The sequence below is a fragment of the Corvus moneduloides genome, chromosome Z, assembly GCF_009650955.1.
Source record: "Corvus moneduloides isolate bCorMon1 chromosome Z, bCorMon1.pri, whole genome shotgun sequence".
NCBI classification, from domain to species: Eukaryota; Metazoa; Chordata; class Aves; order Passeriformes; family Corvidae; genus Corvus; species Corvus moneduloides.
This window is the reverse complement of record NC_045511.1, coordinates 37,535,366-37,548,199: the sequence shown is the minus strand read 5'-3', so window position 1 is coordinate 37,548,199 and position 12,834 is coordinate 37,535,366. Positions and strand designations below refer to the sequence as shown.

Below are 12,834 nucleotides of genomic sequence, written 5' to 3'. Positions count from 1 at the left end.
CTTATGGTATACTTTAAATCAGTGAATCAATCCCCCATCCCCTTTTGTTTTTTAATAGGGCTGTACCAGGACTTTTAGGTAGCAGAGAACATTTCAAGAAGAAATTCTCTGATCCGGTGGAGCATGGCCAGAGGCACACTGCAACTAAAAGGGAGCTAGCAACAGGTCGTAAGGCCATGGTGAAGCTAGCAAGAAAAATGTCTGGCTGGTTTCTGAGACGTACCAAAGCGCTTATCAGTGATCAGTTGCCAAAAAAGGAAGACAGAGTAAGAGTGCCTTCACATTTCAAATACAATATTAATGAACATATCTCTTCTTTTTTGTTTTCTTGTTGTATTTTTTCTCTTTCATCATGTCTGCAGTTTATGGTTTTCTCTTCGTCTTATTAACTTAAGAAGAATCCGTAGCCATAGAAAAAGTGCACTTGCAGTAGTGTGCTTTGTTCACATAATTACTATGATTGCACATGGAAATGGAGTTAATCAAGCATGAAAATGCTCAGCTAGTCTTCTGACTAGTGATTTACACATCTGTTTTATGTGTGTTTTTGTCCTTATCTGGGCTGGGCAAGCCCAAAGCAATGTATGTAAATTTCTTGAAATTCTATGTAAAACTTCTGAATTTGCAGCTTGACACTTTGTGTTTGGAACAGTATGCTTTTAAATCCCTCATTTTCAATCCATAAATAAAAGAAAAAACTCAGATGGTGTTCATCTGATGCAATTGTAAATACTATATGAAGTGATAATACTTTTTTAATATATCTTAGAGTTCTGCTAAATCTTTTCTTCTAAGCAGACAAATACGTAAGTTTGCAGCTGGTTTTGTTTTCAAAATCTGGTATTTATTCTTCATCCTTAGTTTATAATAATGTCATCTAGGCTGTCTTCTGAAGGAAAGATTGACACAAACATCAGTCAGTCGCTTTTCTGAATCTAGCAGGTTTTATTCTTTTTATTATCTTGTTAATGTGAGTATATGTTCAAGTTACTGCTGTATTATTATAGCTCAGCATGGTGCTGCTACTACTATGTGGATAGCATAGGTTAGGGAATGATCTTCAGATTTCTGTCTCCTGCTGCTTAAGACTAAAGATGTCATGGAGATGCCACCCATGGTCTCTAAAAAGAGGGATCAGAGTTTTGGCCATAGCACTGTGTAGATCCTTGCCTTCTCATTGTTTATTCTGTTTGTCCTGCTTGTGGTAGTGCCCTATGACAGCTAGTGCCTGAAAAGGGGAAAGAAAGGGCAGATTAAGCACCTTGCAAAACAGAGAGAAATCTGTAATTAAAATTATGCATTTATTTCTCTCAATTTTCCTTTCTCTTCCTATTCCTTCACAAAAGCCATTATGAAAGGTCTTGAGCAAAATAACAGGAGGTTCTTGTAGCATGATGTTGATATTCTTTGTAGAATTTTGAGATGGAATAAAACAAGTATGCATACATTTTGGCTACAGTTCATGTTCTTTTGGTGTCAAGATCCACATTTTTTTTTTCTTTTGGTGGTGGAATAATTTCCTATAACTATTTGAGCAGGTATAGTATTTATTTCTGCTTTATTTTCAGGGATCTGTGATTTGTGTTTTTTGATGCAGTGCTTTTTTGCCTTTCATTGTGTGCTGCACATGATAGTGTTACTTGGGTTTTCTTTTTGACAGATGGTGTTTTGTTCCTTAACTGAATTCCAGAAAGCAGTGTACCAGGCTGTGCTAGAGACAGATGATGTAACCTTGGTGTTAAGAGCAGGAGAGCCCTGTAGCTGCAACAGTGGCCGGAAAAGGAAGAACTGTTGTTACAAAGTAAGAACTTGGCACTGTTTGTATTTTAGATCATAGTCTTCTGAATTTCCTGAGAGACTCACTGCTGATGAAGAGCTGATTGAAATGTTTGCCTACGTGTAGGCCATCTGTTTGGGAAATTCCGACTGGAAACATGGGGAGCTGCGTTACCAGCATGATGGAGTTAGGCACTTTGGGATTACTGCAAAGTTGCTTTGCAGGCACTGAGCAGTTGGTTGTTATCTATGCACTAAATTCTGGATCTTTTGTATTAATAAATGCACCTGTGATTTAGTTGGAATTGGCAAGGGTACTGCATTGAGATATTCAGTATGTGTCAGGCATGCTGCTCCCAGGTGACTCGGGCAGTTTGTGCAGAAGCTGCAAATGGGAGGCACCCTGAACTCGGCAGGTTACCTGGGCAGTTTGTTGTGTTCTAACTGCAGTTGTGCCTTTCTGTGCCATTAAACATTCACTTTGCCTTGTTTCACTGAGGGGAGAACTGCAATAGCAGCCACAGAGCACAAGCTGAACTTTATCCACGAGTAACAGCTTTGCAGATTTCTTCAATCCTCTCTGGACTTCTTTAATGCTTGATTAGTCTAGCTTTGTATTTGTTTTGCCTGTATCACTCAGTAGGCTCAGATTAAGCACATCTTTTAAACATTTGGAAGCATATGTCACATGTTTGTTTCTCCCTTTTATCTTTCTGGCCTACTCTGATTCTTGTGTAGTGTTTTGAGTTTTTTTCCAAATGATATAGGTTTTTCAGTCTCCTGCATCTTTTTTTATGAACAATCCCCTTATCAGTCTTGTTTAATATTCCATGGATACTAGCCCTCTTTGCAGGCTTTTGTTTCTAGTGATGTTTTGTATAAAAAAAGAAATGCTGTTGAACTTGATTCACAAAGGGCAGTAGGCAGGCCTGAAGATAGTTGAGTGCTTTTATGGACTGTCTTATTCCAGGGTTAACTGTGACATTTAGTAACTTGAGAAGGCAAAGAAAAACAAATACTGATCACACCAGCCAACCATAATCAGGAAAATAGCTGTTGAGATAGCTGCTGTTGCATTGTAGAATGCCTGAAGCTTGAATTATGTTATTTGAGGTGTTTATAAAGCTTTCTAGGGATTTTCTGGAGAGAATAGTAAAGTTAGCAGTTGAAAGAAAGAAGTCGTTCAAACTGCTCTGACTTGATTTAATCAGTTGTGAAGTTACCTTTTTGTTTACTGAAGAGCTCTTGGTTATCTCCATGTGATATCTGTAGAAGTGACTATCTGAAATGTTTAGCAAACAATGAACGTAGATGTAGGGGTTTTTTCTTATTGAGAAAATGTGTCTATTAATAGGGTCATAAAGCTGCAGGAAAAACAAAACTTGCTTCATTTTTATCACAAATACACTACACATCTCTTGGGGATCAGTTATGGTACTAAGGATTGTTAATGCATTAAACCTGATAAGAATAGCATTTATTTGAGATTATTACTTATTTTCAGGGGTATTTGTTTGCATAAACTGATTTTTTTTGTAGGTAAATGCACATGGTGAAACAATTAAGTCATTGCGCTTCAGTTACCTAATGATCCTACAGAAGGTTGCAAATCATGCTGCACTGCTGCAGACAGACAACACTAGCAAGCTGCAGGTTAGTTTCAGAAGTATCTAAAAAATGGACTTGTGGAAAATGAATGGGATGAAGAGTCTTGAATGAAAATTGCTGCTGGCCTCCTTTTTAAGTCTTAACTAACTGCAACTAAGACATTTTGTGAAATTCCTTTTGCATTCAGTTACACAGAATGCATACCTTATAAAGACATTATACAAAAGAACATGTTCATTTAGTTGATGCATACCTGAAAATAAGGTTTATAAAACATTGGAGAGATAGGAGGGAGAGTAGTTTTTAATGATTTCTAATGGTGCCATTTTTGTTACATTTATGAAGAGTACCTATAAGAAGAATGTCTTTGTGCAAGTAAATAAATAAATAATAGCTAATTAGAATTTTTTTTCTCTAGTACTTTCATTAAGAGCTGAGTTTGTTTAAATAATGAGAAACATGTTTTAGAAGAAATTGGTCAATGAAAGATCAATATCAATTTATCTTGTTACTGTGGCTAGTAACAAGACCCACAAAGGGCAGTTTTTAGAAAAGCTTGTGTGAGCCTTAAGATCCAGGAATGAGGAAAGGGATTTAGGGATGTTGGCACTTTCTCTTAGAAGCTATCAAGGAAGAGAAATCAGAATGTCCTAGGTAATTTTGAAAGTTTGTTCCATTCAAGCAGTTTTGCTTTTTTGGAAATGTTAATTTTGGTTTCCAGGGCCTTATACACAGCATATACCCAGATGTTTTCAGTGGGCTTTTTTGTGTATTGCATATGTAGTTTTATAACATTTGGTATTTAAATAACCTCTGAAATAAGAGAATACAAGTATTCAGTGACTTACTATCTTTTGTGTCATGCATAATTATTAGTTTTGCCAACATCTACTAAATAAAGTGCTACTTTATAGTGTTTCTAACCTTTAGTATTGATGGTAATGACATGTGTTATTCTTAAGTGAGAGATGTGATCTTTTCTTTCTCTCTGGAAAAGTGGACTTGAAGTGTGAGGTTACGTTTAAGTTCAGAGCTAAATTTAGCAGTGGAGCTTTATGTGGCTTTTGAACAGCTTAGGTGCATTTCCTGAACAGTTATTATTTTTGTGGGGCAATATGTAATTCCCATACTGGCTTGTTATTCCAGAGAGTCAAGAGAATTGTTGGTACACAACTGTTGGCTAATGCAAACCTCAAGGCAGCAGAATTTTTTGAAACTGACAGTTCTGGTCAAAAGAAGAAATTTTGAATACAATCCATGATTTCAGATTAGGAATCTCTTTTGTTTTTAAATGAAACAAAGCAAAACACATGGGATATGTTTTATCCAGCAGTTTTGTAGTGAACTAATTTAAAAACCACATAACTCTGCTTGAGATACTTTGGCAGATCACGTTTCATCCTGTTTAACTCCTTGTATGGCTTAATATAGTTCTGATTTTTAATACCTGTTAAATCTTTCTGCTTTTCTTCCAGGAAGCACATATCAAACGAGTTTGCAGCCAGGTGTTTTCCAGTTTTCCAGATTTTGTGCAGTTAAGCAAAGATGCAGCCTTTGAAACAATTTCAGATCCAAAATACAGTGGAAAAATGAAGGTAAACCCATTCCTTAGAAGAAAAATAAATATTATTAACAGTAATAGATTTGGCCTATATTATATGGATGTAAGAAAATGTACACCTGATAGTTGTGGGGGTTTTAATCATTCTGTTTATGACTGGTCATACAACAGCAGGTATCTCCTGTCATGGATCAGTATGCATTTGGGCAAAGACGGGGTAAGTGTATCTGTGATGCTTGGATTTTTTGAGATTTTAGCTTCACATGTTTAATGGTGGGCATGGAAATGACCCTTACAGTCAACATAATTATTGTTTCATGAAACCATGGTATCCAGTGACAGTCAGAAATATTTGGCAAAGAAAAGGAAGCAAAACAAAATTATTGTGGGCTTAGTGGTTTGTGCACACCTGTTGGAGAATGGTTAGAGGATCAGGGACATGGATTATTGATAAAACAAGGTCAATAGAAGAGCTGTGCAGGCAAAGGCCTGCAAGCAAAAGCCTGCATGAGAAAAAGCCTCCATGAGAAAATGCCTGCGTGAGAAACAGGCCTAAGAACCAAAAGGGAGTTTTTAGGAGGTACAGTCCTGTGCTGATAAGATATACTGAGCATGAGAAGGGAGGAAGATTTTTGATCTCTCAAGTCAAAACATAAATAATAGAAGTTTGCCAAATGTAGTCTTTTATCTAACCCAATTATGTAGAAGTAAGAATGTGCTTTTATAAGTTTAAACTAATTAAAGAACTGATAAGCTTGTACTCAATACTATATAAGCGCCTCTGTATTGCCAATAAACAAAGCTTGCATTACCAATCACACTGACTGTCTGCATGGCTTCTCCCGCCAGAAAGTCAGCACACGCCTTCAATTTTGTGTGTAGTCCCTGCTGTCAAAAAGCGTATGTTAAGACTTTGAGATGATTTAGAGGATGGTTCAGAGAAGGGCCACAGAGGTGTTTAGTAACTGTGCGTCAGAAGCAGCCAAGTAGGCTGGGACTCCCCAGCCTGTAAAGAATGTCTTAGGATGAATGTAAGTGGGACCTACACAATCATGAATAGGATGGAACTGGTGAAAATGTACTGAGTGCCTACTGACTTCTTGAATCCTTTGGACATTAGGTGAAAATAATAGTAGTCATGCTAAAGATGACCAAAATAAATGTGTCCAGTGTGAATAAAACTCCTTACCTCAGAAACTTTCTGGTTTCAGAAAGGAACAAAAGATTTTAATGATGACGTATAGCGTAGATGATGATGGTGTTGTTTAATGCAGATGAAAAATATGTCTAATATAGCTAATTAAAAAGAAAGCTATACTAGTTTTAGTAGTGTTCCTGAGCTGAGAGTAATGGTGCGGGAGGGGCTGTTAGAAGCTATGCAGAATTTTGGCTCTCCATAAACCTGGGTATTAACATTTTCTTCTTGGGACTGGTGGCAGTGGGAGGATTATGTTGCTGTAGCAGTCACGGCTGTTATCACTTTACTGGTTTGTTACTATGTAAGCAAGATCTTTCTTTACTGTGAATACATACGTGTGAAATACCTGCATGTTAACTTTGTTGTATACATTTAATTTTTGAGAAGGTGAATTTAGGTGTCAAATTAGCTACCAGCAAATTTTCAATACATAGCTCTAAAAACCAAATCCATCATATTCAGGAGTTGAAGAATTGCTTATGAAGGGGTTCTATTACTGATTAATTTACCCTGGTATTATTCACACTACTATTTTACATTTTTGGGGGGTTTTTGGTTGTTTTTTTGTTTTTTTCTTTCCCATGGCATTCCTGGAAAAGCTGGCAGCCCATGGCTTGGACATGCGCACCCTTCACTGGATTAAAAAACTGGCTGGTTAGTCAAGCCCAGAGAGTGCTGATGGATGGTGCCACATCCAGTTGACATCCAGTCACTAGTGGTATCTCCCAGGACTCAGTGTTGGGGCCAGTCCTGTTTAATATCTTTACTGATGATCTGGATGAGGGGATTGAGTGCACTCTGAGTAGGTTTGTAAAGTTAAGCTTGGTGGGATTGTTGATGTGTTGGAGGGTAAGAAGGCTTTGCAGAGGGATCAGTGGGCCGAGACCAATGGTATGAGTGAGGTTCAACAAGACCAGATGCCAGATCCACATTTGGCCACCAGAGCCCCCTGCAGTACTACAGGCTGGGGCAGAGTGGCTGGAAAGCTGCCTGGTGAGAAAGGACATGGAGGTGCTGGTCAACAGTGGCTGAACATGAGCCAGTAGTGTGCCCAGTAGCCAAGAAGGCCAGCGGCATCCTGGCTTGTATCAGAAATTTTGTGTCCTGCAGGATCAGGGAAGTGATTCTTCCCCTGTACTTGGCGCTGGTGAGGCCACACCTGGAGTGCTGTATCCAGTTCTGGGCCCTTCACGGCAGGAAGGACATTGAGGTCCTGCTGGAGTGTGTCCAGAGAAGGGTGACGGAGCTGGTGAAGGGTCTGGAGCGTCAGGTTTATGAGGAGCAGCTGAGAGACCTGGGATTGTTTAGCTTGGAGAAAAGGTCTTCCCTGAGACTCCTTATTACTCTGTACAACTACCTGAAATGAGGTTGTGGTAAGATGCTGTCCTGATTTTGGCCAGGACAGAGTTAATTTTGTGCAGTAGCTGTGAGGGGGCGTCTCCTGGAGTGATGCAGGCATGGCCAGGGGGTGGTTGTTCTATACTATTTCTCTGTCATTGCTGGGACAAGGGTAGGAGACTCTCTGTTTTCCAACAAGAACAGAGTGTCTTCCAGTTGACAAAAACATGGCTGGAGGAGCATTGTTCATTTTTTCAGAGCCTGCAATGAGCATTTTTGCATGTGAATCACTCTCTCTCTTGTACTTTTGTCATTAAAACTGTAATAAGGTTTTGTTACCTTGTTGCTGTTTCCAGTAAAATCTTCGTATCTCAACCCGTGATTTTCACTTTTTTTGCCTCAGTTCTCAACTGCATCCTGCCGTGGTAGGAGGAGAGAAGGAGGGAGCAAGAGAGTGGCATCTGGTTTGGGAGAGTCTTGGTGGGGGCTCTGAATTGCAGAGTACCATTCCTAAACCATGACATACAAGAATCAGTCTCTTCTCCTGGATAACAAGTGACAGGATGAGAGGAAATCACCACAAACTATGTTGGTGGAGATTCAGGCTGAACATCAGGAAGAATTTCTTCATGGAAATGGTTGTCAGGCATTGGATTTGGCTGCCCAGGGAGGTGGTGGAAATTTGCCATCCTGAAAGTGTTCTGTGGACATGGCACTTAGTGCTGTGGTCTATTTGACAGGGTTGTGTTTGGTCAGAGGTTGGACTCGATCTTGGAGTTCTTTTGCAGCCTAAATGCTTCTGTGATTAAAATTAATTTTTCTTTTTTAAGGATTTTGCCTCTTGGGGCTATTGCACACTTCACTCCAGTACTGCCTTAGAACATTTTAATTATGTGTTTTTTGACACAGAAGTGAACAACACAGGCAAGCAAAAATGCTTGAGTTAATACAGAGATTGCAACATTATGTGCCTTCAAAGCCTGTATCTTTCAGAGCTGCCTGTTGGGAGGGAGTCTATTCCAAACCATAGCTGTAAGTCTTAAGTTGTTTCTGGGATAGCATAGACTGCAGCGTGTTCTCACGGGTACATCTGACTGTGGCTGTGTGAGTTGGGTGTAACGTTGGCTAGTGGCAGTAAGGCTCTTCTCATGCTTGTGTGCAGCAGCCCTGGGTGTTAAGGTGTGTATCTCAAGGTATTTCTTAATATAGATCATAGGTAATTGCAAAAAAACCACAAGCACAACCTCTCCCTCCAAACCCCTCTGCCACCCCAAAACCTGACCACGCACCCCCACCAAAAAAAAAAGAAAGGGAGAGGGGGAGCAAAAACCCCACAAGCTCGCCAAACTCAGATCCTTAATAAGCACATGTTCTTGAGAAGAGCCTTGGTGGGTAAAGTTTCCATTTTTTTTTAAAGAAGCTCTGTATGTATAGTGGGAAGATGTATTATAAATTCCAATCTTGCATTCTTGAAGTGCTCATTATATGGAAAAATATTTCTTCAATGTGTTTGGTAAATGAGGTGCCCAAAAGTAAGAAAGAAAAGAGAAAAAATTACTGTAGTTCTTTCACAGAACATTTTTTCTGTGACCTTTCAAGTAAAGTCAGGTCAAACACTCTTCTGAAGTAGTAGGAGGCAAAGGTATGGAGCAGCATGGCCCTTCCTTTCCTCCAAGGTGGGAAATCATGATCTTGTAGTATTACGATGGTTTCTGCTTGTTCGGTGGGTTTTTTTACTTCATAAATTACAGAACTGGTGTGTTTTCAAGTGCTGCAGTTATGACAGATGGTTTTGTACATGGTGCTTTATTCTAGAATTTATTCTGCTTTATTCTATAGCGTCTATTTCAGTCCATAAATTAGGATAAAATTTATTGAAAGAATTGCTTACTTTGAGAGAAATTGCTCTGCTTTTTCTTTTAAGGGGAGCTTGAATTTTGTGCCAGTCATGAAATATGTCTTAGTATAAATAGAATATTCTGAACTGTGTGGTGATAGTGCTAGGTGTGTAGGGACAGGATGAGGAAGGCTAAGATGAAGCTGGAGTTGAACATGGCAAAGGATGCAAAATAAAACAAGAAGGGCTTTTACAGGTATGTCAGCCAGAAAAGTAAAGTTGAAAGAAGTGTGTACTCCCCTGATGAGCAATGCTGGAAAACTGGCAACAATGAATGAGGAGAAGGCTGAGGAACTCAACAGCATTTTGCCTCAGTCTTCAATGGTGACCTCGCTTCTCACACCTCTTGAGTGTGTGGACAGCAGGATGTGGACTGGGGGAACAAAGATCCTCCCTCTGTAAGTGAAGATCAGGTTTATGACACCTGAGGAACCTCATTGTACGTAAGTCCATGGGACCCAATGAGATTAATCCCAGAATCCTGAGGGAGCTGGCTAATGTAGTTGCCAAGCTAGTCTCCATAATATTTGAGAAGTCATTAGTCAGGTGAAGTCCCAGGCGGCTGGAAAAGGGAAACATTGTACCTGTCCTTAAAAAAGAACGAGAAAGGAGTACCGCGACAACCTGTCAGCCTCACCTCTGTGCCTAGGAAGATCATGGAACAGATCCCTCTGGAAGCTGTGGTAAGATAGATAGAGGACAGGGATGTGATTTGAAACAACTATCACAATTTCACCAAGGGCAAGTCCTGCCTGACTAACCTAGTGGCCTTCTAAACTGGAGTGACTTCATCAGTGAACAAGGTGAGGGCTATAGGTGTTGTTCGTCTGGACTTCTGTAACACCTTTGACAAGGTCCTCCATAATGTCCTTTTCTCTAAACCAAAAAGTAATGGATTTGATGGGTGGCCTGTTACATGGATAAGGAATTGGGTGGATCATCACATCCAGAAGGTAGTGGTCGACGGCTTAGAGTCACAATGGACATCAGTGACAAGTGGGGTCCCTCAAGGATTCATACTGGGATCAGATTTTTTTACTATCTTCATTAATGACATAGATAAAAGGGATCAAGTGCACCCTCAGCAAATTTGCGGGTGACACCAGGCTGAGCAGTGCGGTTGACACACCTGAAGGATGGGATGGCATCCAGAGGCACCTGGACAAACTCAGGAACTGGGCCCACAGAAATCGCCAAGGTTCAGCAAATCCAAGTGCAAGGTGCTGCACCTGGTCTGGGGCAAGCCCTGCTATCAGCACATGCTGGGGGATGGACAGATGGAGACCAGCCCTGCTGAGAAGGACTTGGAGGTGCTGGTGGATGAGAGGCTGGACATGACCAACAATGTGCACTCACAGCCCAGAAAGCCAAACGTGTTCTGTGTGCAGTGCATCAAAGGAGGTGTCGCCAGCTGGGCAAGGGAGGTGATTTTCCTCCTGTGCTCCACTTGTGCAGTGTACTGTGTCCAGCTTTCTCAGCACGAAAAGTATATGGACATGTTGGAACAAGTCCAGAGAGGGGCCATGAAGATTATTAGAGGGATGGAACACCTCTCCCATGAGGAAAGGCTGAGAGAGTTGAGGTTTCTCAGTCTGGAGAAGAGAAAGCTCTTGGGTAACCTTACTGCTACCATTTACTGAGTGAAGGAAGTGTAAAGAAATCTGGAGGGAGACTTTTTACAGTGGTAGGACAAGGGATAATGGCTTCAAATTGAAAAAGAGTAGGTTTAGGTCAGATAATAGGAAGAAATTCTTTCCTGTGAGGGTGGTGAGGCACAGGAGCAGGTTCCCCAGAGAAGCTCTGGATGCTGCATCCCTGGAAGTGCTCAAGGGCAGTTAGGATGGGGCTTTGAATCTAGTAGGTGGCATCCCTCCCCATGGTGGCATGGTTTGAAACTAAATGGTCTTTAACCCAAACCATTGTATGATTCAGTGATCTTTGTGCCTGGAAGGAGGATAGTGGGTTATGTAACTGTCATTGAAAATAATCTGGGGTTTGGGTCCATTAATTTTGACTTAATGAAACCAAAAATTGGTTTATACATTTTTGGTGTGGTGACTTGCTTTTTTTGTTTCCTGTTACAAATTTTAAAATGGAGGCTGTTTGTGATGATTTTGCATTTTATACTGTGAAAGCAAAATCCTTCAGGAAGTATTTAATTTAGAAAGTTGTCTTACGGTAAGAAAGTAATCACAGAAGAGCCAACTGGTACTAGAGCTTGAAAACGGCTTTATCAGTTTTTAACATGTTTATTTGGAAATAACAGACAAATGATAGTAAAATGTTTTTAATAGCCTTGTTGCACTGTAATACTTTACATTTTCTGTTTCATAAATAAATTCTGGAAACTAAGTGACATTATTTTGGAACTTTCATCTGGTAGTGTAAACTACATAAGTATTACTTTGTCTTTTAAATTAAAATTCAGTACAGACTACACAGACATTTTGGTACAGGTGATTATTCTTTTGTAGATAAGCATAGTTGCAAAGGAATAGTTGTGGAATTTTCAAAAAATTTATTCAGGGGAGGGGAAAGGGCTGTGTTGTTTTGTTTTTTTAATGAAGTTTATTAGCTAAGCAGCTGTAGCTGTTTCGAAGAGTTGGAAAGGTTCTGTCTGTTTAAAGTATCTGTTCTCCAACCAGAGATAAAACACACAGGGAAATATTCTGTTTTGGGATGTGAATTACTTCCGCCAGTAAAACTATATTTGCTTGTATGCAAGGGTTAAAGAGTAGCCTGCATGTGGTGTTTGTGTCCTACCTGTTGCTGTGGCTACAGTCATCTCTGTGTTTTGCAAGCTGTAGCATTTAACATGCCACCCCAGGTTTTCTGTTCTGAATTTTGGATTACAGCAAGAGCCTAGAGAAAACAGTCTGTACAATCAAATATTCAACATACATAATCATTGATGGTATACGTAACATGGTATAATGAGAACACTAATATGTCTGTATTACAGTGGGAGGTGGGTAATACACAGTGGTGTGGTCTGAGTGAGCTTCAGCTTTTTTGTGAAATAATCCCCTCCTTTTCACTTGTACTGCAGAATTCAAGTTTTGCTTACACATTTTATTACAAGGTGAATTTCATGCTTAGATTTTTAAATAGAAGTAGTTGAATATATGAGAACTGAATGAAAGGAGTGTCCTGCTTTGTTTTGAAACCACCATTTTTCTGTCATGATGTAAGATAGTGGGGACCTGCAAAGCATAAGGACAAGTGGTTCGTTGCTTTTGAAACACAATGATTTCAGGTTGTCCACACAAAACTATTGAAGATTGCTTGGAAAAGAAGATGAGTGAGGATAGCTTCACAAGCCTGCAGTAATTCTCATTCAGACTACCTTGTTGGATTATTTCTACAGTTTTGTTAAAATTGTGTCTCAGGGAGACTCTATAAGCTTTTTAAGTGTAAAAGGTGATTAAATGTCTAGGCCATTGAAATAATTTTTTT

At 39.7% G+C, this 12,834-nt stretch overlaps 1 protein-coding gene across 3 annotated transcripts in view; it reads left to right on the top strand.

Moving 5' to 3' along the window:
- Window positions 1-12,834, top strand: part of ERCC6L2 (ERCC excision repair 6 like 2) — a 50,921-nt gene that overhangs the window by 13,222 nt on the left and 24,865 nt on the right. For all 3 annotated transcript variants that reach the window (XM_032095604.1, XM_032095605.1, XM_032095606.1), the window contains exons 6-9: window positions 59-266; window positions 1,661-1,801; window positions 3,316-3,429; window positions 4,860-4,979. In XM_032095604.1, the coding sequence (XP_031951495.1) occupies window positions 59-266; window positions 1,661-1,801; window positions 3,316-3,429; window positions 4,860-4,979 (583 nt within the window). The remainder of the gene's footprint in view (window positions 1-58; window positions 267-1,660; window positions 1,802-3,315; window positions 3,430-4,859; window positions 4,980-12,834) is intronic.